At 38.2% G+C, this 24,164-nt stretch overlaps 2 protein-coding genes across 3 annotated transcripts in view; one reads left to right on the forward strand and one right to left on the reverse strand.

The window, feature by feature from the left end:
• Window positions 1–1,265: 1,265 nt before the first annotated feature.
• Window positions 1,266–16,676, reverse strand: LOC138007597 (ankyrin repeat and MYND domain-containing protein 2-like). Of its 2 annotated transcripts, none has more exons than XM_068854601.1 (12): window positions 16,600–16,676; window positions 16,444–16,508; window positions 15,520–15,627; window positions 15,358–15,388; window positions 14,582–14,680; window positions 14,111–14,185; window positions 13,523–13,608; window positions 9,437–9,651; window positions 6,963–7,098; window positions 5,936–5,991; window positions 2,646–2,718; window positions 1,266–1,729 (listed from the first exon to the last, which is right to left on the reverse strand). In XM_068854601.1, exons 1-12 carry the CDS (start codon window positions 16,658–16,660, stop codon window positions 1,433–1,435), a joined length of 1,302 nt encoding a protein of 433 aa, XP_068710702.1. In that variant the 5' UTR covers window positions 16,661–16,676; the 3' UTR covers window positions 1,266–1,432. The 2 variants fall into 2 exon arrangements, with proteins under 2 accessions (XP_068710702.1, XP_068710703.1); XM_068854602.1 differs by having other exon boundaries at window positions 16,444–16,503; window positions 16,600–16,668.
• Window positions 16,677–16,752: 76 nt separating this feature from the next.
• The window catches only part of LOC138007601 (protein arginine N-methyltransferase 3-like), a 21,575-nt gene continuing 14,163 nt past the window's right edge, over window positions 16,753–24,164 (forward strand). Inside the window, exons 1-9 of the mRNA XM_068854607.1 lie at window positions 16,753–16,789; window positions 17,449–17,616; window positions 17,697–17,746; window positions 18,408–18,510; window positions 20,343–20,405; window positions 20,854–20,893; window positions 21,348–21,425; window positions 22,635–22,682; window positions 23,590–23,686. Of these exons, the coding sequence (XP_068710708.1) occupies window positions 16,759–16,789; window positions 17,449–17,616; window positions 17,697–17,746; window positions 18,408–18,510; window positions 20,343–20,405; window positions 20,854–20,893; window positions 21,348–21,425; window positions 22,635–22,682; window positions 23,590–23,686 (678 nt within the window). The 5' untranslated portion in view covers window positions 16,753–16,758. The remainder of the gene's footprint in view (window positions 16,790–17,448; window positions 17,617–17,696; window positions 17,747–18,407; window positions 18,511–20,342; window positions 20,406–20,853; window positions 20,894–21,347; window positions 21,426–22,634; window positions 22,683–23,589; window positions 23,687–24,164) is intronic.

Here is a 24,164-nt window from a genome sequence, read left to right on the forward strand (position 1 = left end):
TTGACGTCATTTTCTCCCCAATCCAGCTCTCTCAAGAACATAATGTTAGTAATGGTTGACTATTAAATAGGAAAATTACAGTTAAAATAAAGAGCTCGAGGTGTCTTTTTGAAATCAAGGCTTAAAACGTGGGTTACTTAGTGTTTTGTTAACATAGTTTTGAAATCCAAAGAAAAGTATGGATTGATTTTTTGGTCACAGGGGCACTTTAAGTTTACTCCTTTTGATTATATTCCAGTTTTTGCAACTGGTCGCCTTAATTATTGCATTCGCTTTTACAACTTCTGCTCCTCTCGCTTTCTTTCATGTCTTCGGCTCTCCTTTTCTTTTGGTCTCTTCGTTCCAAGTTTAACTTCTATTGCCATTGCCATAGCATCGCCGATTTTAAGCGCTATTTCTGTTGACGGCAACGATTTATTGAATTGAACATTAACCAAATGAACGCGTGTTTTAATTTAACATTTGAGTGTTCATTGAACTGATTGGTCAGTTAACTTGATTGTCTGTTGTACATTATCCCTCTTGTTTTGTCATTAGCATTAAGGGGTGGGGAATAGCCTCCCCTATCGAGCTGACAGAGGAGACGGAGTCAACAAAACAAGAAGGGTGGGGCTGGTGGGAGCTTCTTCTTTCGTTGCTGACTTCGGCCAACTAGCACATGCTCATATTTAGTGAGGTCTTATATAATAGCTAATGACGTCTCTCGAGGGTAATGAATTTTTAACGAACTATGAATAATCGCGGCATTGAACGGGCTTCCCGGCTCAATAATGTTGCCCTTTATCATAAAATTATGTGCTGAAACACGTAATCGCAATGTGCCCTCGTCCAATTCAGGATTAATTTCAATTGTATTTTCAATTTTTTTTGTGAAGCCTTTGAAAATACGCGTGAAATTAATCCTTCATTGCCCTCGGGCCCCAAACGATTACATTTCGCTCTTCCGTTTTGGGCTGTGTTTCCTGACATTGCATCTCTCATAGCCGATCAGAAGTGAAAGTAATGTTAACGCATAGATATCAATAAGTCTGGTACATTTAGGCTGTTTTAACACTCATGGCTTTTCATTTGCTGGAGACTTAAAACCAATGTCACTTCAGTCCCCCAATGGCATTCTCCAGATCCTTAAAACACATTTTGATTTTACTTCTTTCTTTGTATTTTTGCTTCACTGGCTATCCATCTCTCATCGCAAACGAATTTTCAAATAATTCAGTCGGATCGTCACTGCGATTAGTTAAAAGAATACTAGAAGAAACAACGAAAATCATTGATTCTGTATAAAATAAATAAAAAGCAGCGTGATGACACTACAAGCCAATGAAGAACAGCATCCAACAAGAGCTACGACCCGTTTACTGATCAATGAAAGTCTTGTTCTTGGAATATCCACAAGAGACAAATCTGCCAATTCCTGATGAGTGGCACAATATCAAACGCTTTTTCCACAAACACTTTTCGGCGCTTCATCAGCGGGATCAGATTTTGACACTCTCATATCGTCATTCTGGTGGGTCGCTGTTTTATTAGTTTCTGTAAATTCACGTGCCTCTTTCTGTTCTCCATTGATCTGATTCGTTTCCTCGTCTCTCGATTTGTCTATTTCTTCTAGTTTTTCTTCCTCAAGCTTTGCAGCAAGTTGCCTCTCGTACTCTTTTGCCAACTCTTTGCAAAATTTTTTATGTGTAGGCCAGTGCAACTTTTGGCATCTCACACTGCAATAACCAACCTGACGGAACAAAGTAAAATACGGATGCTTATTCACTGAAACATGCAAGGTCTTCGGGTACATTGAGTGGACAACGTCGTAAAAGAGCACCTCTAACAAAGAGTAAAACCTCAGCCTCGCAAAATGAACTTGGGCAGCTTGGTCTAGCACACAGAAAAGGAATTTCAGTTCTTTGTTGAAAGCCACCAGGGCATCTTGCTCGCACCTGGGGGCCACCATTTGCGATGCAGAAATGGAGAGAGTAGGAACCAAATGGCACAGTACGACTGATAGTTGTCTTGGTAAAGATTTGCTATGGCTAGGGAGACAATTATTCCTACCCCCAACCCGCTCCCCCTTTATTATAATTCTTACCAGTCATTCCCTTTAGCTCCCTGTTATTCTCTCTTAAGTATTCTTTCTCCCAATAAAATTAGCCATACTTCATAGTTCACAATTACACAGGGCGCTTTCCAATCAACAAAATATTCAGTGTGAAATTTCGGAAATTTCATGTTTCCAAAAGAACGGCACTTTCCAGTTGCAGAATAGCCCACTTTTGATTTTTTAAATTCAGTCCTAAACAAAAGGCATCATATCGAGGCTCTGGGGAATAAATATAAGGATTTGTATGAGTTTGTTCCCCAGAGCCTCGAGATGATGCCTTTTGTTTAGGACTGAATTTTATAATTTTGAAAGTGGGCTATTCCGACCCAAGCCACAGTGAGCACGTTCGTGTAAGTTTCGCGCCAGTCAGAGCGTTTTACGTGATCGTGTTTTGAACCTGAGACGAAGAAAACAATAATTCCTTCCAAGAAAAACCGATATTTTGGTCCGACTGGTCATACCGATCAAAGTGGACCAGTTTCAGAGGACCGTTCTATTTGATGCCAACCAAAATTTCCGGAAATTTGGGCTGAATGCAAAGCAAACTTACCATTTTACAAGCAGAACACTTTTTCACATTTCTTTTTTCAGTGCAAACACTACAGCAATCGCTAAAATCCGCACTAAAAAAGAAAAAAATCTTTTACCATTTAAATTTAAAGAGAATCGTATAGTTACTTCCTTGAATGATAAAAACAATATTGACAAAGTATGCACAACACGTGCAAGTGCCATGTTACCCCAGCAACAGGCCTTATTAAAAAACAACCGACCTATGCGACTATTGATGTTTAAAGGAAAACTGAAGGCCAAAATAAGCAATTTTTCCAACTTTTTTTTTTGGAAAGCTTAACATAAGTAAAGTTAAGTTTGTGTAGTTATTTCTTCTCGTTTCCTATTTTTTGCAAGAAAATTACGTTCGAAGTTGGGCTTTTACCGCTTACCGCTTACCGCTTTCAGTGCGGTTTCAATATTCAAGACAAACATCAGTCTAAACACTGCTTCTGTATGGGGCGTTTTTAGGTGGAAAAACGACGGTTATGCCATTATGACATTATTGTGCATGGTATAAAGTTTAAATAAAACTGAATGCTTACTTTTTTGCCTTCAGTTGCCCTTTAAAAGGCGCAACTCTTTAGGGATATATTGGAATGTTTACAAGAAATTATGGGTTCGAGAACTGTCGGAAATGGAATTGTTGTCTTGTTTCCATTGGGGGAAACAAGTCAGTTCCGTTAACCGTTTTATAAAACCATTGGTGATATGAGGACTGGAATAGATTCCAAGTCTACGGCAAGTTGTAATCCAACAGACAAAGCCGAGGACAGCAAGTAATTGAATTTCCTCCAGTTTGCTCTGCCGGCTTCGAAACAACGTCTACTGAACACTTATTTATCACTCGAAAGGAATTTAAAGTGCCCCTGTGACCAAAAAATCAATTCTTATTTTTCTTTGGATTTCTGAACTGTTAACTAAACACTAAGCGACCAAAGTTTTCAGCCCTGCTTTCAAAAAGACACCTGTTTATTTTAACTGGAATTTTCCTATTTAATGGTCCGCCATAAGAGCAGAACGGGAGTTTTGGGACTTTTAAACTCGCGTCTTGCATATGTAATAAGCTACATTCACACGCTGAAATAGACCTTATTCACGATAGCCACCATGTTGGATTTGCCTCTATCATGCAAATTAGCTGCACACTTCTGAGGGGGCAAACAACACAAGTTCGAGAGGTTATAACGAACATCTTAGCCACACAGATTACTTGTTTCACGTTCATTGAATGTTTATCACCTAAGGAGTAAAATAGAATGCTTACACAAGTTACTTCGATGTTTTTTTAGTGAAAATTGAGCAGATAACGAAAGAGAAAGTCAAAATGTCGGAGGCAATCAAAAGATATAAAATTATTGTAAAAGGTACTCAATTCTAAATTCGAAAATGTACTTTTAGCAATGTTAATTCAATGTTTTCGACGAGCCGATTTTCCGCAATTTGCCTTTATTCCAATGTTTGCCCCCCAGCATAACACATGGCTAATTTGCATGACAATTTGAAAACCAACATGGAGGCTATCGTGAATAAGGGCTATTTTAAGCTGGTAAGCCTTTGACGTCATTTTTCCCTGGATCCAAACCTCCGAGGTCCAATCGGTCAGTTTTGAACGTGAGTGAAATCCAAAACTTACACTCAAAGTAAACGGCCTTTGGATAAAAATAAAAGCTCAAAATTTTGCGAGTCAGGTGTTCAGCAAACACACTTTCAAAATCTGAAGGAAAAAGGAGATGATTTTTTTTACAACAGGGCACTTTGAACTTTACGCAATTAGTTCAGCCTCGACAGTCTGGGGTCGGATAATCGGTCGGTGAAAGCAAGAGGCTGGTCGAACGGAGTGATACAAGTTAGACTTGGTAACATTAAAGGAACAAATGGTTTCAACCCAGGAGTCATATCAAAACTTGATGGAAGTGTAAGATCTTCTGGGTGAAAACAGTGCTTTGAAGGACTTCTGTTAGTGGCACTTCGACAACCTGAAAGGAGGTCATTCTAGGAGCCAAGTCTCTAAGGACTACTCTCACCCGTAAGATCTTCCTTCATCAAGTTAATTTTGGGAACATCAACAAGTGATAACTAAATGAAAGTGGCATTTTGCTGAAAAAGAAAAAAATTGTGATACAACACAATGACAACAAACTATATTTGCACAACAAGCTTTATTTTTACTCGCACTAAAAGCTATTATTATTACATTATACAGAGTAATGGCTATCCAGAGTAACCACAGAGACTACTGACAGGAATAGCCAATACAAGAGGAAGCTGCGTGAAGAGTGGCACCTCCCCTCTCTCCTTCTACGATTTTGCTCTGAGGGGAGAGAGCAGCTGTACATAGGTTACGTAAGATGCTATTTCTGACAGTATTAGCCTGCGAAATTGGCAGAAATGGATATTTTGCCGGCACGGACCAGAGGACTGGGTCCGGTTGTCTGGTGGGGATTATGGGTAATTTGTCGTACAAATAATGAACCGTTAGGGATTTGAATCAGTCTAGGTTCAGCTTTCTTCGCCTACTTTTTTGTTAAATTTTCCCCTTAGCCTCCATGGGGTAGTGGCACATGCATAGGGTTTGGAGAATACGTTCCCTTATTCCCGAAGGGTTTTGGGTTTTCGTATCCGGCAGATGCCCAGTGTACTTTTCCTTTAGCAAGTTTTTAGGAGGTCAGTACCATCAAATATGCTAACGTACTGTTATGCTAGAGCGGAGTTTGTATGCATATGGTAAGCAAAATAAACCGGCTTGTGGCGCTTGCTGTCCTACATGCCCATGTATCTACACAGTTGTGTTGTGATTGAGTTAGTCGTGTTGTGTCTGATTGGATAGTGGAGTCAAAATTATACGGTTTGAACAACAGCTGCAAATTCGTAAGATGGCGTTACCTTGAAAGCGCGCTTTTTACGGAAGGGGGACAAGGAGACTAGTCGGGGTGGGGATACAGTGAACTATCTATTTTTATAGAATTACGCCCGTTTGTTAGATACACGGAAACGTATTGCGTCATTCTGCTTCTGATAGCAGAATGGTCGGAATGAACAAAACATTGTTTGCTCCAAATGGACCGAAGACGCGCTCTTTTGAGACTATTTTATCAATTGGCTTTAAAGTCCGGGCAACACCCACTATAACAATTACCTTAAAGGAATAAATGTTTTTTAAGCAAACCTTACTGATTCCACTCCTTCTCTTAATCTAAATACCGGCATAGAAATACACAACGGTTTTCAAAGAATATACCGACCCTTAAGACGAAAAATCACAGTTCAATTTGTAAAAATACTCACCATCTTAGTCCGTTTATACTCTGTGTCAAAACTGCAAGAGCTGTTGGGTCTCTCCCCTGAGAACGAAATAATTAATTTACATAAACAAACCAACAAACAAACTGACAAAAAAGATGAAAAATACCACAAACGTATCAAAAAAAGACTTTATTCACTTACAGTACATCCTTTGTTTCCGAAGTAAATTGTCAACAGGCAAAAAACTTAACAGAAACTTTAAAGACAATTTTCCCCCAAAATTAAGAAGGCAATTGTCACAATTGAACACATTTGCATTCATGTTTATTCGGAATGGAACATGAATGATCAAATATACAGAGAACAGTAATGGCGCGAAAATGGAGTAAAACGTCAGGTAAGACTTCACGAGACGACCAGGACGTACAACGCATTATAAAGTGGCGACGGCGCGCGCAGAAAAAACACCAATGAGAATTCAGAATAGAATAGACTCCACTCTTTTCTTCTCTATTCTAAATTCTCATTGGTAGTTTTGCTGCGCGCGACGTCGCCACTGACGTTCCCGTTCTGTTGCTAAATCAGCCTATTGTCTATGAAGAGATGTCTTCACTGATGACGACAAAGGCATCCTCAGGAAAAACACGCACGTTCCGATTACAAGTTCGGAAGCGGTTCAAGGGCCCGTTTCTCGAAAGTCCCGAAAACTTTTCGGGCCCGAAAAGCCATTTGTGGAAGTGCTAACCGCTTGTTTTGGAAAGCCGATCCTTTAACGTGTTTTTAAGGTAACAAAAAGAAAAATAACTGTGAAGTTTGACGACTTAAATCCTCCCCGTTTTTGAGATACAAAGGGAATCGTGACACCCGAAAATGGCCCGTAAAGTTTCGGAACTTCCGAGAAACGGGCCCCAGGCCCCAGTTATTCAAAAGATGGATAACGCTATCCACTGGATAAATCACTATCCCGCGGATAAAAAAATAGTAAAAACAATTGAGTTATCCATTTGATAGCGCTATCCATCCTTCGAACAACTGGCGCCTGGGGACTAGTATAAGTAAAGGGTCCTACCTTTTCTTTCGGTGCTATCGTCTGGACAAGCTGCTTAAATATGGTGCATTCATGGTAATCAAATTCCTTGATTGCTTGACGTATAAGTTCTTCTTCATTGATGAAAAATCCATCCGTGGACCTTCCTTTTGCTAGACTGGAAAAGAAATTGGACGGAAAGATGAAAACGTTTGCCAGCCCAAGGTTGAAATCTTAACAAGGGCATTCTGCGATTCTCTTTAACAAAATAGAAAAGAAAAACAATTACCTCTAATTTCAGAAAATAGGTAAAATGCTTCGCTTGTTTAACAAAAAATTTTGACCTATTGACAAGCTTCTTAAAATTTTCAGATTACAATAGTTATTACGAATGCCAGTAATACTAAATACCAAAGACCTAATGCCGGTTTACGTTCACCTCGCGACAAGTCAAGGTAATCTCGGCATCGCCAGGGAGCTTAAAGGGGCACTGTCATGCTTTATTTGCTGTTTTTAGGTCAAAAATGGGCAAAAATCTAAATTAGCTCTTAAGCTCACACATACAACATTCCTGACAACCCACTGACAAGATAAGAAATATATTTATGGCACAAACAGCTATTCATATTTAATTTTTGGTGTCTTCCTGAAGACACTGCCTCCAAACTTGAAAAAACTGGCCAATATTTTCAAGTTTCAATCTATTTCCATCCCCTCCATCCTTGGCTGCAAACAACAAAGAATAGCTTCAGTGCACTTCAGTGATTATTGGCAACAAAACTACAGCATTTGTTTTGGGTTTCATTGATGCCAGGGGGTCTTTTAGTGTTTTGACGTTTGACTAAAAAAAGTGACACTGCCCCTTTAAGTTTTGGCCGCAGACGGCAACCGGAAGTGAGCTGATTTCCTACTTAAGTTGTGTCCACGCTTATATTGTGAAGTGTCTTTTCACTATTAGAGACGATTAGCTTCAAAACCTGGCAGAGACCACTGTACCGGCATGCGAAATGTTCACTTCCGGTTTCCGTCCGTGGTTCAAAAACGTCTGTGCTTAAGCTCTCCAATTAGTCGCCACCAAGCGTCAAGTCGCTGACTCTCCTGATTCTTCAGTTGTCAACAATGCTACGTGAATCACATTTGCCAAAGTGAAGGTTTTGAAGTTCGTCATTCTAAAATACAAACTAACGAACAACTGGGACTGTCGATCGATGTGCGACCTGTTCACTGAAGATAAGGTGATCATTGCCGTTGTGGTGGAGAATAGTGGTTTGCAATCAATCTCTAGAGACACAGATAACAATGTTGCAATGTACAATTGCTGGTGGACGAACAAAAGAAGCTAAATTAGTGAGAGATCTTTTGTTTTCGTCCACCAACATGGCGGCGATGACGTAACGTGAAAACCACCTATTGGTGGGGAAAGGACTATCTGACAATTAAGTTTTGTGGATAGTCCACGTTTTTCCCAGTTGTTACGTACAGCCCGAGAAAACGAGGTTGAAAGACATTTGTTTTCTCTTCAGATATTTGAATCAAGCGACAAAACAAACTTATAAATTTAGCGCGTTCTACGTCCCGAGGAATTGGCCAATCATAGCACGCAAATCAGAGCGTGATATTAATTATGCTAATTGGGACCTTCCATGGGGAACCGTACAGTAAAGGAGGCTCGAAAGGGTTTCAACACGTAGAAGACTCCCTGTTTAAGATCGAATAACGCTACAACACTGTATCACATAACAGCAGTGTTATGGTACCATATGAAACACCGATTATTTCCAAACAAGATGTGATCAGTATTGTGATGTACTTAGTTACCTTGGCAACGGGAAAGCCTAACAAAAACACCCTATATTTGGATTTAGTTGCTCATATCTCAAAAACGAACTCGGTGACCCTCCTTTTGTATAGCTGAAAAGTGATGTCTGGAGGATTCAGAGCTACCTTTAGAAAATCACAAAATTAAGGTGGCTCTAATCCACTACACAGAATTTTTTAAAGCTTTGCAGAAAGTTTCATCATGCCCTTCTGATGACTTTTCAAAAATAAAAAATGGGGGTCGCCAAGGTCGTTTTTGAGACATAAGCATCTAAAGAAAAAAAAAAGGTTGTTTTTACAGGGCTTGCCCGTTGCCACGGTAAAACATTACGTCACAATAGTTCAGCAATAATTTGTGTTTCATTTGGTACCACAATATTGCCAATACATGATGTAACGTTGTGGTGCCAATCCTTCCAATAAGAGCGTCACATGGAAGCATTGAAACTGGTTCAAGCCTCCTTAAGCTTAAATCAGTTTCAGGGGAAATAATTTTACTGTATATCAGTTGCTGCCTAATCAAGAGTTTCCTTTTCACCAAACCTATTTACCATAGTTTGGACCCACATTTAGTTTAATTTTGATTTACCCTTTGCTTCAAATCGAGAAAATCAACGGTAAAATTAGACAGAAAAATCAAAATTGAAAATCTTTGAGCCACAACATGCACACGGTCTTTTTTTAACGGAGTTACTCACTATTTAATGAAGCCTTCAATTCCGTCTTTTCCCTCCAAACCATCATGCCAGCGAGCACACTTTTTCAAAGCAAATCCAAGGTAATGCATCTTCATTGCCAAAACCTCGTTCATTTCCTTCCCTTTCACATTTGCCTCAGTCAGCAATTCCATTACTTTCACCAAACGTTTCGAATTTTCGACAAGAAGCATGTTTTCCTGCAGGTGCATCGCTATCTGGTGTCCAAGAAATTAAAAAAAAAAAACTGGCTAGATTCTAGAATACCCGTCCAATGAATTTGCACATGAAAAGTGTTTATTGTTATATGCTTCGTTCTTCAAAGGATGCCGCTAAAAGAATACAACAGTGGCCAGGTATAGACCAATTCGGCTAACGCAATGTTGTACCCAATTCAAATCTCTCGGGGTTAAGATTCTTTGTGTATTGCATTTGCATGATAATGCAGCATTCATATGGAAATATTTGGAACAAAACGTTTTATTCCCAAAGGATCTGAATTGGGTACAACATTGAGTTAGCCGAATTGGTCCATTCTAGAATACCCCCGAACAATGTTCCCGCTTGTACAGGTCTCTTTTCTTTTGCCTTCGCTGGGGTGACGAGTACGGCAAAAAGAGAATTCTGCCATGGGTCGAAACTCACTGTGTTGAGCATACGCAGCCGTTACTTAGCGACCGAAACCTAACCTGATACTTCAAGTCGTGTGGGCTCACTTAACAACAGCGGAATTACTGTAAAGGAATGCGCAGGATACCACGGGCTCAAGTCACAGTCTGTAAACATATTACGGGGCATGCGGTTTGATAAATTCCAACCAAGGTAGTGAGCGGCGCTAGGATCAAAGCGAGTTTCGACGCATGGCGGAGGTCTCTTTTCCCAAAAAGAAAAGTGACCTCTGCTAGCAGGGGAAAATAATGGTTTTTAAAGTTGAAATGATCACAAAGAGAACTTTGACCGTTTGGCAATACATGTAAGGGATACTCCATTGACTAGCAAAATCGTCTGGTGTTAGATAGTAGGGGGCTTACGCAAGAACGACGACGACGGCTACCAGAACGTTGTTTAAAAATGTTCTCTGTTATTGTAATAACTTCACATTTACTCCAAGTTGTTCCGTACTGTATTGTATTGTAAGTCAGCATTGCGTTGTTTATAAATTTGCATGCGATCTGTGTGATGCAGATTATGTCGCGGTTATACAGCCCGACACCTTCATCAACGCATTGCTGTACACAAGTATTCAGCTATCGGAAAACACCTTTTGGAAGTGCACGGTGACAAAAATCTTCTTAATGAGGACCAATTTCGTGTTTTTAAGAAGTGCCACGGGAAATTTGACTGCCTCGTTTCGAAATGCTATTTATCAAAGAACTGAGGCCCAACCTCAACACTCAGAGTGGTCAGAGTAACTCCATCAGTGCTAAACTCTTTGTTTGGCGTGTAGCATATTTTTATGTTACCTTCTTTTCTCAATGAACTATTGTTGTTTTTTTTTGTATTTATAGAATATTCATGCTGTCTTTTTTTCGAAGTTTTTCGCAAAGTCGCCTCTTTTAAGGATATTTTTGCGCGGTTTAAAACTATGCAGAGAAAGCATAGAAAGCAAAAACAAAATTGGATCCCCCGAGAAAATTAAGCTTCAATTTGGAAGAGATCGTCATATTATTGCTTTGTATTTTAAAGCTTTTGACAAATATTGTTGATTAATTCTTTGAAAAAGGCGTGGTTACCCCCAATTTTCCTTTTGGATTTCAATAACACTCGTTAAGATGTGCTTTTCCCGCATGTTCACAAACAGTGCTAAAATACCTTTGAATCAGTGGGCACCGTCCTCAAACCGATTGTTCTGTAGCCTTCTCGTCGCTGTCGTCGTCGTCCTTGCGTAAGCTTCCTGGTTAAATCTACAAGTGACCGTCTTAGGAGGAAAAGTCTTGACAAGTTATATCTTTTTCTTGCTTTTTCACGAAAGAGATTCGTTTTCTTGAAATTTTCCAGAGGTGGCAGTATGATAAGCTCAATAATACACGCATTTTGATTGGTTCTCACCTACGATCTATTAGAGGACAGGCGCACAGCTGACGTCATCATGCCAGTGGCGTGATTCTCTCAACCAATTACAGTTCTTTATTACTCAGCAACCAATCAGTCCGCTTTATTTTGTGTAGACAGTAGATAACGTCAATGTGCTATTTTCGTGCCTTTTCAAGCTTTTTCAAGCGGGGAAAGTAACCTCTTTCGAATGACTTTGAAAGATTTTGAAATAAAAAGGCTTCTTTTCTTCATTACATAAAACAAATAGATTTCATGTTGCCTCGCGTCTGTTCTGTAATAGATCACAGAAGACGTCAAAATGTGATAAGAACATCAGTGATACACCCGGCTATCGTCTCCTAAGCCACTTTTTTGTTCTTACCACATTGTGACGCCATCTGTGATCTATGACAATCACAATAGAGAACTTTAGCATCATGGTTACGTGAAACGCGAACGGTAAGTGACCACGTGACCATGATTTTTCCGCCAGTTTCTACGTTTTTCGGCTGCCGCTTGCCGCTTCTACGTGAAAGTTGGCATTTTCGCGTTTGCCGTACATATGTGAAATTTTCTTCTCGTTTTCTTCTACATAAGACGTTGTTTGCGGAAAAAAGGACCCCAAAATCCTTTTTCGGTATGCCAAAGGAGGAAAAATAAAGGTTTCATGGTTACAGATAGTTCATAACTTAATTACTTGCCGCAATTTTCTTCATGTTGACAGACGAAACAGCTTCATCGAAACCCAAATTAGACGGGTAAGGATTTTCATTTTATATAGCGTCTTTTTCTACAAACAAAAAGACTCCTAGTTTTGTTTTTGCTTTTTAGTAACTAAACACTCGAGTTACCGTAGGTCACGCGAAGATAAAGTCACAACTCTCTGTTTTACGTGAAACGTGAAACGGCAAGCCGATGTAAACGTGATGCTAAATAACGACAAACGTAGGACTAAAATTTGTGTATTGCCAAAAATGGAAGAAATTTGTTTGATATGGGCTCTTTTCTTGCGTGTTAGCAGCAGGTATCAAGTAACTTTCCAAAACAGAGAGACGAGTTCGAATAACATAATTTCCATGCTTTTATGACAAGAAGCAGCCCACTGTTCCGCGTTTGCCGTTTCACCTAAATGCCATGCTTAATCTCTCCACTTAACAGACGCAACATGGAATCTATTTGTTAAAGTGATACACTACCAAACTAACTACATAACAATTACTAGAGGCAACTTTATTGCATATGAACATTTAAAATGACAGTGCCGATGACATTTACAAAAAAAATAAATAATAATAATCGATGACCAACTCTTTTGTTGTGAGAGGGGAGGTTTCCTTTCATTTTGCTTTGGTGTGCCTCAGTATAAGTCACAAACTTGATGTGAGTTTTATTTTTGGGAACAAAACTAACTCAAGGCAAAATTTATGGAGAAATCAAAATTAATTATCTTAAGTTGAAACCTGACATTTATTTTACTATCCTCACCTTCACTATCATTTTCCAAACTTGCTGGCCAATGGCTAACCATGATTGCAATAACGCGACTGTTACCTTAAATGGCTATTGATTGGATAGTTTTACAATGCTGCAGGGTAGGAGAATACGTTATACCATCTGTAGCCTCGTTAAAGGATGGTGCCTACTATTGTTACTGCGCATACGTTCTGCACATCTCGAAATACTCTGATTTCCTATGCGTGGTGCTTTTTTAACACAGGGATATTAATTTTTTGCGCAGTTCAAAACTATTCGGAGAAAGCAGAACTTGGCAAGTGCTCTTGGTATCCAAAAAGAATAATAAAGCTTCAATTTATATTTTGGAAAAGAATGCCATACATTGCTTTGTACTTTAAAGATTTTTACAAATACTGTTGATTAATTATCTTCGAAAAATACGTGGTTACCCCCAATTTTCTTTTTGGATTTCAATAACACTCGTTAAGATCTGCTCTTGCCGCACATTCAGTAAAACGCACAAAAATACCTTTGAATTAGTAGGCACCGTCCTTAAGAAAAACATTGCAAAGGAAAATTAAATGTTACATGTACATGTACCTTGATGGGACTCAGTTTTTGAGACACAGCAAACTTATGAAGCACAGGTACCAAGGCACTGGATAGCTTTGGCTCTTTCTCTAAGCCTGTTATTCAAACACGATTATTACAAAAAAAAAAAACCCAGTCATTTACAATGCAATCAAATTTCAACAATTTATAATAACTATTTTTTTATAAACTACACATGAGAAGTCCCTATGATTTGTAAAAGATAATAGGTCCACCAAAACAGACAATTCAACCAAAGCTTTTGCCTCTCATAGCAGTCACCATGTCCTTTCTTTCTTTGCAAAATAAACTTACAAACCTGGAGGTTGCATCATAGCACTGCTTTGCCTAGGAGCAAATTACATGTAAAAACAAGAATGCAACCAGGTCAGCTCCACATTCACACATAAACAACTTCTTGTGTGTGTTCTGGGGTCAATATCCAATAATGCCAATATCCAATAATAACTAAGATCAACATTTCAATGTCAATGAATCTATTTTTCCAAGTACTAGTCAGTGGTATTGCAGTAGTTTCCCACATTGTAGCAAAAGAAACATGCCACATAATTTTTCTGCCAATTTAGCTCCATGTACCTTGGGGTTTTGTATAGTACTCCAAGTCTTCAACTGACAAGAAGTTATTAATGAGGCTCACACAGTCTGTTTGACCTGCATGAACAACAATAACAAAATGTCTGTCAGTATTGAATCAAATCCATGACACATGCGCAGGGCTCTGAGTCACTTGAATTAATTGTGAAGGAAACACCATAAACATCAAAGGAGTGAGCTTGTGAGTTCATGTAGGTCTAAAGGCAATTAGTAGGCTATTTTTAAATGATCAAAAATCTGTCAACTCTAACTTACCAGCACCTCTTACATGTACACATTCATGTATTGCTTAAGAGCTTGTTTACACAAAGAACCAAGGGATAGAGTATGAAAGCTCTTGTCAAAATGTCATTATGCACTTAAATTGCAGCAGCATGCTCCCAAAGGACAACCAGGATTTGAAGTTGTAATCATATCATTCATTAAAATTAATTCAACATGAAATTCAATTACCAACAAAAGCCCCAAGTTGGGCAGCGGTTCTTCCAAGATTGTTTTCAGCATTCACTCTGGCCCCTGCCTCAAGTAAGACTCTTGTGGTATCCACAGATCCTATACAGTAAGTTAAAAATTAAAAAAAAAAATTAACTAATTGTTTATTATACCCTTACCATTTTTGTACTTTTGTTTCCAGACACAAGGTCATGTACATGTAAAAGATGGATGCACTATAGAATGATGTAAATATGACAAGTTTTTCTTCTGTTTTTTTTTTTGTGGAAAAAGATGGTTGTGAATTTTTAGGATTACCTAAAGGTTGATGGCCATACATGTAGGCATTTTAAAAGCTTGATTCATTGAAAACCTCAATGTGTTTCTGAAGTACAGTCATGGCTATTCTTATGTTTAATTCAGCAAACCAGCATCTTATGTGTAACATGCCAAGTTAACGTTTCATAGACCGAATGCATAAATGGCGGCCAAAAATGTATTCTTTTGTTTTTGTGCTAATTAGACTCACTAGCCTCGCTCTCAAGCAACATTTCTTTTGTATTTTGTAGATGCAAACGAGGCTAGTGAGTCTAATTAGCACATAAACTAAAGAGTGCTTTTTTGGCCACCATTTATGCATTCGGTCTATAGCAACACACATGACAGGGGGGGGGGGGGGGGTGGGAAGAGGAGGGGGTTTTGGTTTACAACACACCAGTAACTTGACTATTGCAGGAAATGCTGCAGGTCCAGGGGTAGAGCCCCAGTGGAGGACCAGGGGGCGAAGTATAACCTACCTGATAGACAGGCAAACATCAATGCTGTGTACTAAATGGAAGTAGAAAAAGAAACAAAATTATAACATTTTTGAATTAATATGATTGAGTTGAATAAAAAGAAGATTAAAAAAAAAACCTTTGGAATACTACTATTCTTTTTAGTAAATTAGTGGGTTTTACCTGGTGTTCATGGTAATTTGAATTAACATCAGCTCCTTGAGCAATCAGCAACTCACACATTTCTGCTTTGCCCTTATATGCCGCACACATTAATGGAGTCATTCCATGCTAGAAAGAAGACTCAACTACTTAGTACAACCCTTTTATAATTACTTGATATATTTTACTCCTTGTTATTCATGCAGAGAAAAAAAAATAGTATGAGTCATGCCATTAAATATACAATCATCCTATGCATGGGCTCTCTGAATGGCGTTAAAATTGTTTTTGATTTCATGCGATTTTATTTGAGTTACCATTTTCCAAATACATAGAGCACTTGTGCTTAGAAAGATAAACTAGAGTAGCTATTGATATTATAATATTATTATTATCGTTATCATCATCATCAATATGCAGGGTTAGCCAGTAACAATCCACTAATACTTGTGATTTCTTCAAACAATAAAGGGGAACACTTGACTTGAATATTACTTTCTGGGGAGGGGGAGGGGGTGGCAAAGGAGGAGGAGAAGGGTAGCACGTGCACGTGCATAAGACACAACATTTAAAAGAATCTGTTCTCTAGAGCAACATCAAGTGGTCTGAAATGCTAAAGAGGTCTATAGAAAACTGATATGTATTGTTATAACTCTTAACCAAATTCTCTTAATATGGTCAAATAATTTATATTTTAAATGTGTATGCGATTGGCATAAAAATTGGCTGAAAATTTAATGCTATGAAGTGTCTGAATCTTAATTTAACATGCTTCTATAGCGCGCGATTCGATGCTCTCGCGCGAGAACTAAACACATTGACGAGAACGATTCTAAAGGCCCCGTTAGAATTACTTTGATTGAAAATAAAATGAAATACAATAAAGAGTTGAGACGAGTACAGGAGATGAAAAAAAGATCTGGGTGAAGCGCAAATGTTACCCACCTCGTCTAAGCAGTTTATTCTAACATCCTCCCAATTCAGAAGCTTCAATGCCTCTTGATCCTTTCCTTAAAAAAAAATCAAAAAGTGGTTTTTAATTAAATCAAGCTAAAAGAAAATTCTGCAAACAGTTTACATTATAATGAAACAAAACAATACCTTGGTTTAGATAAGAAAATAATATTTTTTCGTTTTCTGACAGCTCTCCTACTTTCGCCATGTTTGTTTTGTTGAGCACAGTCGGTTTTATGGTCATTTATGCGCCCCTCAAATATCCCCCATTCCGCTGATAAGACAAAACAGCGGCTCAGTTTTAAGATGGCGGACGAACGTGAGATAATGAACGAAGGTAAGCACGTTGCTGACCGTTGCTTTGTATCGATCCTCTTTGCAGGTCAAGGTTGGCGTTTATCGAAATAAAATGAGATAAAGTTTAAACTCAAATCGTTTGTAAACATGTTCCCGGACTGAAGTTGCACGATAGTCTTAATATCCCGCTACTTTTTGCATGTCTTTGAATAAGAACGACATGTACAGCATTGTACTGGTTTATTCATTCTTGACATGTTAAAATAAATACTAAGCAACAGTGCTAGGATATTCAGCATTTGTTCTCTTAGTTTATTGATGTAGCTCTTCTGTTTTCATTGGTTTATTTTATCCGTGAGTTTCATGTTTCGTTCTATTGAGAAATTATGAGTCTACTATAGCTAGACTGTCCCAAGGGCTGCACAGTGCAGCCCTTGGGACTTTTTACTGATTTAACTTAATTTGCTCGACAAATTTCACTTAACTCGTTGATTCCTAGGGGTGAGACGTAATACATTTTTACTCTGTCTAACGCCAGACGATTGTCAACACTGAGTTTAACTTGTTATTACAAGTGTGACATTTGTCAGAGCTAGGTTACATTGTGGGCTGAATCGATCTGATTACTTCTCTCTTATTATTTTAACTCTTAACCTGTACATGTACATACGGTTCTTATTGTGATGTAATTTTTTTCAGAAAGTGAAAGTGAAAATGAGGATGATTGGGAGGAAAAGGATAAGGAGGAACTTGATATCCCAACAGTTTGCTTGTTTTGTGAGGAGTGTTTTAAAAATGCTGAAAAAGTTTTGAAACATTGTACATCTACTCATGGAGTGGACATTGTAAAACTAACAAGAATGTACAGTAAGATGATTTTTTTTAAAAAAAAATTGTTGTTTTATTCACATAAAATTTATTTCAAATGTTTTGATTTTTCCCCTCAGGTCTGGACTTCTATGGATGTATCAAGCTAATAAACTTCATAAGGAAAATGGTAACTTGTCTAAGAATAATATTGGTAATTGACATGTTCAAAAATCATGTAAATTCTCATTTTTATATATTATATAATACTTATTATTATGAATGTGGTGTGGTGAAGCAGATTTTTACAGTATGTACAGCTGTATCTTTGAATGGAGTTTTGTTATACAGCTGTAGCAAGGTGCTTGTCAATACATGTTTTAGAATTAAAGCAGGCTCATCGTCTTTATCAGGGTATTTTTTTATTTTAGTCTGAGGTATAAATGCAGAAAAGTTTAAGATTTTGAACCTCTGCATTCTCTGTGAAGTCGGATCTTGACTTGTTCTTTTGAAGGTGAAAGATTTGAATTAACCTCCTCAGCAAAACCTTTGATCACATCTTATTTTTGTTCTTGATCCCTGTCGATTGCCTTGATTAATTTGACAATTCGGTGACATCAGTAGACCATATTCATAAATGGTGGCCAATAAGTTATTCTTTTGTCTTAGTGGTAATGAGACCAACTAGCCTTTCTCTAAAGCAGCATTTATTTTGTATTTTGTCCATGCAAACAAGGCTAGTTGGTCTTATTAGCCAGCACAAGGATAAACTAAGGAATAATTTATTGGCAATTATGACTACAGTCTATAAATATGGTAATTCATTATAACTGACTTTTAATTTATACCAGAAACCTCCCCCTGAAAGCCTCAGTTCTGTTGCTCCACCTTTTCCATGGGAAAATGAGGAATTTTTGCATCCAGTACTGCCAAGCGATGGTCTTTTACAGTATGGTAGGTAATTTAATAATATGTAGATTTAGCCAGACCTAAAAGTGGAGCTCCCAGGTTACTTATTCTTACAATAAGTTAACCTGGCTTGAGCCTGCAATCCAATTGAGACCCAATACCAGGTCAGCGGTCAACTTCCAAAAAAACAGCTGACCTCATTGAGCTGTAAACTTGAGCCTAAGATATTGTTGCATGATGCTGGTCACATTGGCATAAATGGAAGGGTGGATGTTAATATGGTCGTATGGTCTTACGGTGACCAAAGCCAAAGTTTCTCAAACACATGGGTTACCTTATTTTCTTACTCATGGTGCTCATGCGCGAAGCTCTGCTATTAATTTTTTAAATTGTAGAAAAGTGAATAAACAGTCAACAGAATAATTTAGAAGTCTTCCTTTGAATGCTTTGTTTTCGATCAACAATGCCAATTTTGGGCACTGCCAGCCCCCATCAGTATGTGACTGTCTATTATACCCATACAGCTGTAACATCTATGACATGACCAACAGGAAAACACTGCTTCTTGTCTATTCACCATGATAGCTTCATGAACAGTGCAAGTCCTGTTGAGAATGGTTAATACCTATAGATGATGGAGGTACATGTAATACATCATGTTTTAGGTTTCTGGGAAGCAGGAATGGCTTAGTGGTAAAAGCCCTCATCTCCTACGAATCGGGACAGGCATTTATAGTCACCACAAAAAATGACAATTCCTTTAACCGTTTCCCTCCTGAGAGTGAGACTTATCGATTGTCTAATGCCAGCTGATTTTACTGGTGAATGGGGACCACCTTTAATAGGGGTGAATGGGTTAATAGCATCCCAGCAGCAACCACCATCTTTCTCTTGTCATTAGGTTGCTGTCCCGTAAGGTATATCTCAAACAGTTGAAGTTAAATTTTCAAAATGCAGAACAAAATATTTTGAGTGACAGTACTCTTGTATTTGCCACTGCTTTTAAAGCACCAGACTAAGACAATTTTGTTAAATACACTTCTTAGATTAGTTTGCTTGTTGCACACTATTTGCAATAATCAAGTGGTGACTCATAGATGCTCTGTTTAAAAAGACAAATCATGACTGGGACATGTACCTGTTTAAGCCCTGGTCAAATAGTACATGATACAGTAGCAGGCAATCATTTTGGGAGCTTATTTTTCCCTCAAAACATTAACTAGCAGTCAAGTGTTTTACAGTTACTGGATTCCATAGTCTAGGAAAGTTTAGCAGAGTCTTGTAGAACATGGCCCTACTGTGCATTAAATGTTATTGTCAAGAACAAGCCATAAACTGTCAGTCTGAAATTCTTTTTATGACTGTCACGTGAGCCCTCCCTGTCAAAAAATAAATCATTGTCAACAATCTTGAAGCATTTGAACATGTTCAAAGCAAATAATATTTTATATTTGATGATAGTCGGTGATCAACATCAACCAAGACTGGGTGTTTCAACTATCTGTGACTACACAGCATTGACTGTCATCAGAAATATTATGCACTGTTTGACCAGGGCTGAAGACTCTTTACATCCATTACTTTTTTGAATCGTGATTGCATTCTTTTATGTGTCCATCCATGTAGACAAATTAAGGGATTTACCTACTGAGCTAATCAGTTAGTCGCCTGCGTAGCAAGTGCTAAAAGGGAAGAGAAAGAGGGAGGCAGAGTGAGTGAAGTGGAAGGGGACTGGGGAGAGGATGAGAGATAGGGAGCTCCCTTTCCCTCGCTCTGCTTCCCTCTTTGCTTGAGTCGCCTTTTAGTGCTTGCTACGCAGGCCAATCACTTAGTGGTAAACTGCAGCTTAAGTGATGTATAGCTGGACTTACTTTCAGATTTTGATGATGATTCTGATGTAGAAGTTGGTCATGATTTAAATCAAAGAAACCAACCAGAAGGTACAGTGTACAAATTGTACATGCTCCATCCTAAACATAATAAAGCTTGCTCTGTTTTGGATGCAAATAATAGTTACCATGCATTGGCAGTTTTTAAATTGGATCAAGGTGTTCAACTTGGTCTTCTAACTTGCACGAACACCAATTAATTTTAGAGTTGTGCTGGATATCTTGAGTTTGTTCTGTATTAAAAGCAAGAACAAAGCAGATTATGAATCTGTCTGAGTGTCTGACTTTCAAAGACAAAGTCAAAATTGAACAAGTTTTAAACCAAAATTAATATAAAACTGAACCATAACATCAACAATGGTTTGCTGTAGAATAGCACCAGTTTTTGTTGTTTTCATGGGAGGTGCAGTCCAGAGCCATTGGTAAATAAATTTGCTTGGCAGAGGGGAAATCTTTTCTTGTAATCTCGTATGAACTGTTTTCTTTCAAATCATTGCAGCAAGCATACCAGTTTCACAGTATATGGACATGAAGCTAAGGTATTTTCCTTGCTGTAAATTAATATTGTTTTCATCAGTTTAGTTTAGTTGACTTGATTTTAGACTAGTCTTCATATCTTTTGAGTCTGAGAAAAGGACCATATGCTATTGTGCTTGAGTTCAAGTATCTTAGAAAGAAAATCTGCAAAATAATAAGAACAAGAATATTGTTTGAAGACAGAGGCATTTAATTCCTTTGTCTTAGTTGGTACTCAGTATTTTTATTTTAATAGGCTTTAGAACAGTCCCATTTCTGTCTTTATCATCATCATCATCTTATCTGTGTGTGCAACAATTACCTATGCTGCTTTTAGATGTGAGTTTCTCAAAGAAAAATATTTCCAAAATTTCAAAAAGTAAACCATCAAAAACATTACCGGTATTATTCATTTTTTTTACCTACCTCTCTATACTCTTCCTTGGTTTTCTCAAAATCCATGTAATTTCTTTTGAGGCTTCAGCAGCTTGAGGAGCGTGCTCATTGTGCAGAGGCAAATCTGGCTCGAGCACTTGAAGACATTTCTTATTTGAGGTACTGTAATAATGATACAGTCATGTAAAAATAATATTTAACAATTATTGGATGAGGTCGAACATGATAGTGATAATTATCAAGGCCAAAGTGTAAAATTATGTAAATGTGCACTTAGTTGACCGCACCCTACAAGGTCTTTTCAGGATCAACCAGCTCAACAGGATCAAATTGAATGCATGTGAAGGTGCCCACGGCTATCGCCATACGATCCATGTGTGATCAAGGAAGCACCGCAAACCCAGCCAGATGTAATTGACTGGGAGTTGATTTTGAGGAGGGAGGAAAACCGGAGTACCTGGAGAAAAACCCTCGGAGTCAGGTTGAGATCGACTGAAACTCAGCCCACATACGACCAGAGGCCAGAGTTGAACCTGGGTCACAGAGATGAGAGGCACGATTGATGACCACTAAACCACCCTGACTCCCCAAGAGTTTGTGTTATCTGCAGAAGCCGAAGGCTGAGGCGGACAGCCCAAGCTGAGCTCATGATACTTATCTCGATCATGCGAAAACCGAATCCAATAATTGTTTTATCATGCATAAATTATCCTCATAAATCCAAGGTGGTAATTGATATTAAATTGTTCTCCCAAATCCACAATGTTGCTGGTGAGACACATGGCTTTAACTTATGAAAGTTATAGTAGTGGATGTTATTATTTCAGAATACAGCTGTAAAGGGGATACTCAGAAATGCTAATCAAAATTAGGGAGCATCTTATTATTTACACAGTTCGATCTGACTGGTCTAAATCTCTGTCTGACAACAATACAGTAACATCTGCATATAAGAACACTGATTTCAGGTTTCAGGCTGATTGTGTTCTCATTTAAGCGGTGCTTAGTAAGAAATCAGCCTGAAAGTGTTCTTAAAATGTTCTTACAATAATTGGTTTCACAAATACTTTAAATTGTACATTACTATCTAGAGTTTAAATTGACATACAAGCCTTTTAAAAATAGATTTCAAAGTTTGTAATGGTCCTGAATACCTTATTGCTTTGATCACTTACTGTACTGTACTTTTTCCTTATCCTAAAGCTTGTTCCCTTTATATTAAGAACATGTTTTATTTATCAGGCTGAATTTGTTCTTATTTATATGGTGCTTTATTGGCCAAATTTCAGCCTGATGTTCTTAATCCACTTGTTCTTATAATTATGCGGGTGTTTACTGTATTAATGAAAACATACGTACATTTAATAGGTCGGTTGCAAAGAATGCTTTTCTTAACAATCAGCATGGCGAGGAGAGGTAAGATTGGGCACACTTGAACTAAGCTATATTAAATTCCCAGAGGGAGGGTACTCCCTTAAATGGACTAGCCGCAAAGTGGCAAAGGGTATGGTTTTTTAGCCGTTTTGGTCTGAAATAGGGTATGGTTTGTACACTCAAGTCTCAGAAGAAGCTACTTCATCATCGTTAGGCAATAAGACCATCAACAAAATCCCTTCTCAAATTATTATACCATCCATGCAACAGCTGAAATACTAAGGTCATAAAATAGGTCTGAAATAGGGTAGGGAAAGTCCCAGATTTTGGTCTGAAATAGGGAAAGGGTTTCAGGAACCCCCCCCCCCCCCCCTGGATTGAATTACACAAAAGAATAAATGCAGTCTAATCAGATTTTTCCACTAATTTTCCGTATGTCCTTATGGCTCTTCTCCATGGGTGGATGTCATCCCATCACGGCCAACCTTTCTCAGTAATGGTTGTCAAGACAATCCATTTGTTTTAAAACCGAACTTTCCCAATTCTGGCTTGTTAGAGTAAAAGCAGGGAGGGACTATTTTAACAAAATGTGAATTTTCCTTTTCATTGCTCCGAACTGCTTTCCTATACAAGATTTATGGGAACAATCCTGTCCTGTAGTAGTTCAGTCTTGATGGCTGGTACTTGCTGAACATAACTTGTAAATTTTTTGAATCACTTGTGACAACACAGGGCTACGGTAAAATACTTTGTTGTAGGACTGGTAAAGCATTAGCACCCTATCTTATCAGTCAAAATTATTATTATTATTATTATTATTATTATTATTATTATTATTATTATTATTATTATTATTATCAAAAAAATTAATTTAGATGCACACATCTCAGTTAAAAGACATTGCCCATTTGACCGCTGAGATCTTGTTTCCTTTTTGCATTTATTTTAGAACGGGAACTCCTTGGGACAATGATGAAGATGATGATGATGATGATTCATACTTCAGCTCGTACGCGCATTTTGGCATTCACGAGGAGATGTTAAAGGTATACTCAAACAAGAAATATGCATTGCTCTTGTAATAGGAAGGCGCGCATGCGGAGCGCCACGGTAGTAACCCATCGATGCGAGAAATTTCGGTTTTTGTTAAGACGTCGTCGTACGACCGTCCGTCCGTACGTACGTCCAACTTTTCATGTTAGCCAATACGCGAAATGTCGCTCTGCTTGAACACACGTTTGGCGGGAACTTGCGTGGCCAGCGTACAAGCTAAAATTTTGAAGACAACCAAAAAACAAGCTATGTATTTTTTTGTTATGTTGTACACCGAGGAAAGAAAAGAAGAGCAAAAAGAAAGAAAGCAAAGGAAAGGAACTTTATTTAAGTGTCTAGTCGTTCTAGCGCTGGAACACTAATCGGAGGGGACACTGTCAACTGAAATTACCAATTGACGCAAATGAAGTCAAATGTTGGCTTTTGAGGAGAGTGGAAAACCGGAGCACCCGGAGAAAAACCTCTTGGTGC

The sequence above is a fragment of the Montipora foliosa genome, chromosome 6 (assembly GCF_036669935.1).
Source record: "Montipora foliosa isolate CH-2021 chromosome 6, ASM3666993v2, whole genome shotgun sequence".
In the NCBI taxonomy this organism is placed as follows: domain Eukaryota; kingdom Metazoa; phylum Cnidaria; class Anthozoa; order Scleractinia; family Acroporidae; genus Montipora; species Montipora foliosa.

Coding starts and splice junctions, on each gene's coding strand:
- LOC138007597 (XM_068854601.1), bottom strand. CDS start 16,660: ATGGCGAAAGTAGGAGAGCTGTCAGAAAACGAAAAAATATTATTTTCT. Junction 15,628..16,443: donor GAATAAACTGCTTAGACGAG/GTGGGTAACATT, acceptor TCTTCTTTCTAG/CATGGAATGACTCCATTAAT. Junction 14,186..14,581: donor CCAACTTGGGGCTTTTGTTG/GTAATTGAATTT, acceptor TTGTTCATGCAG/GTCAAACAGACTGTGTGAGC.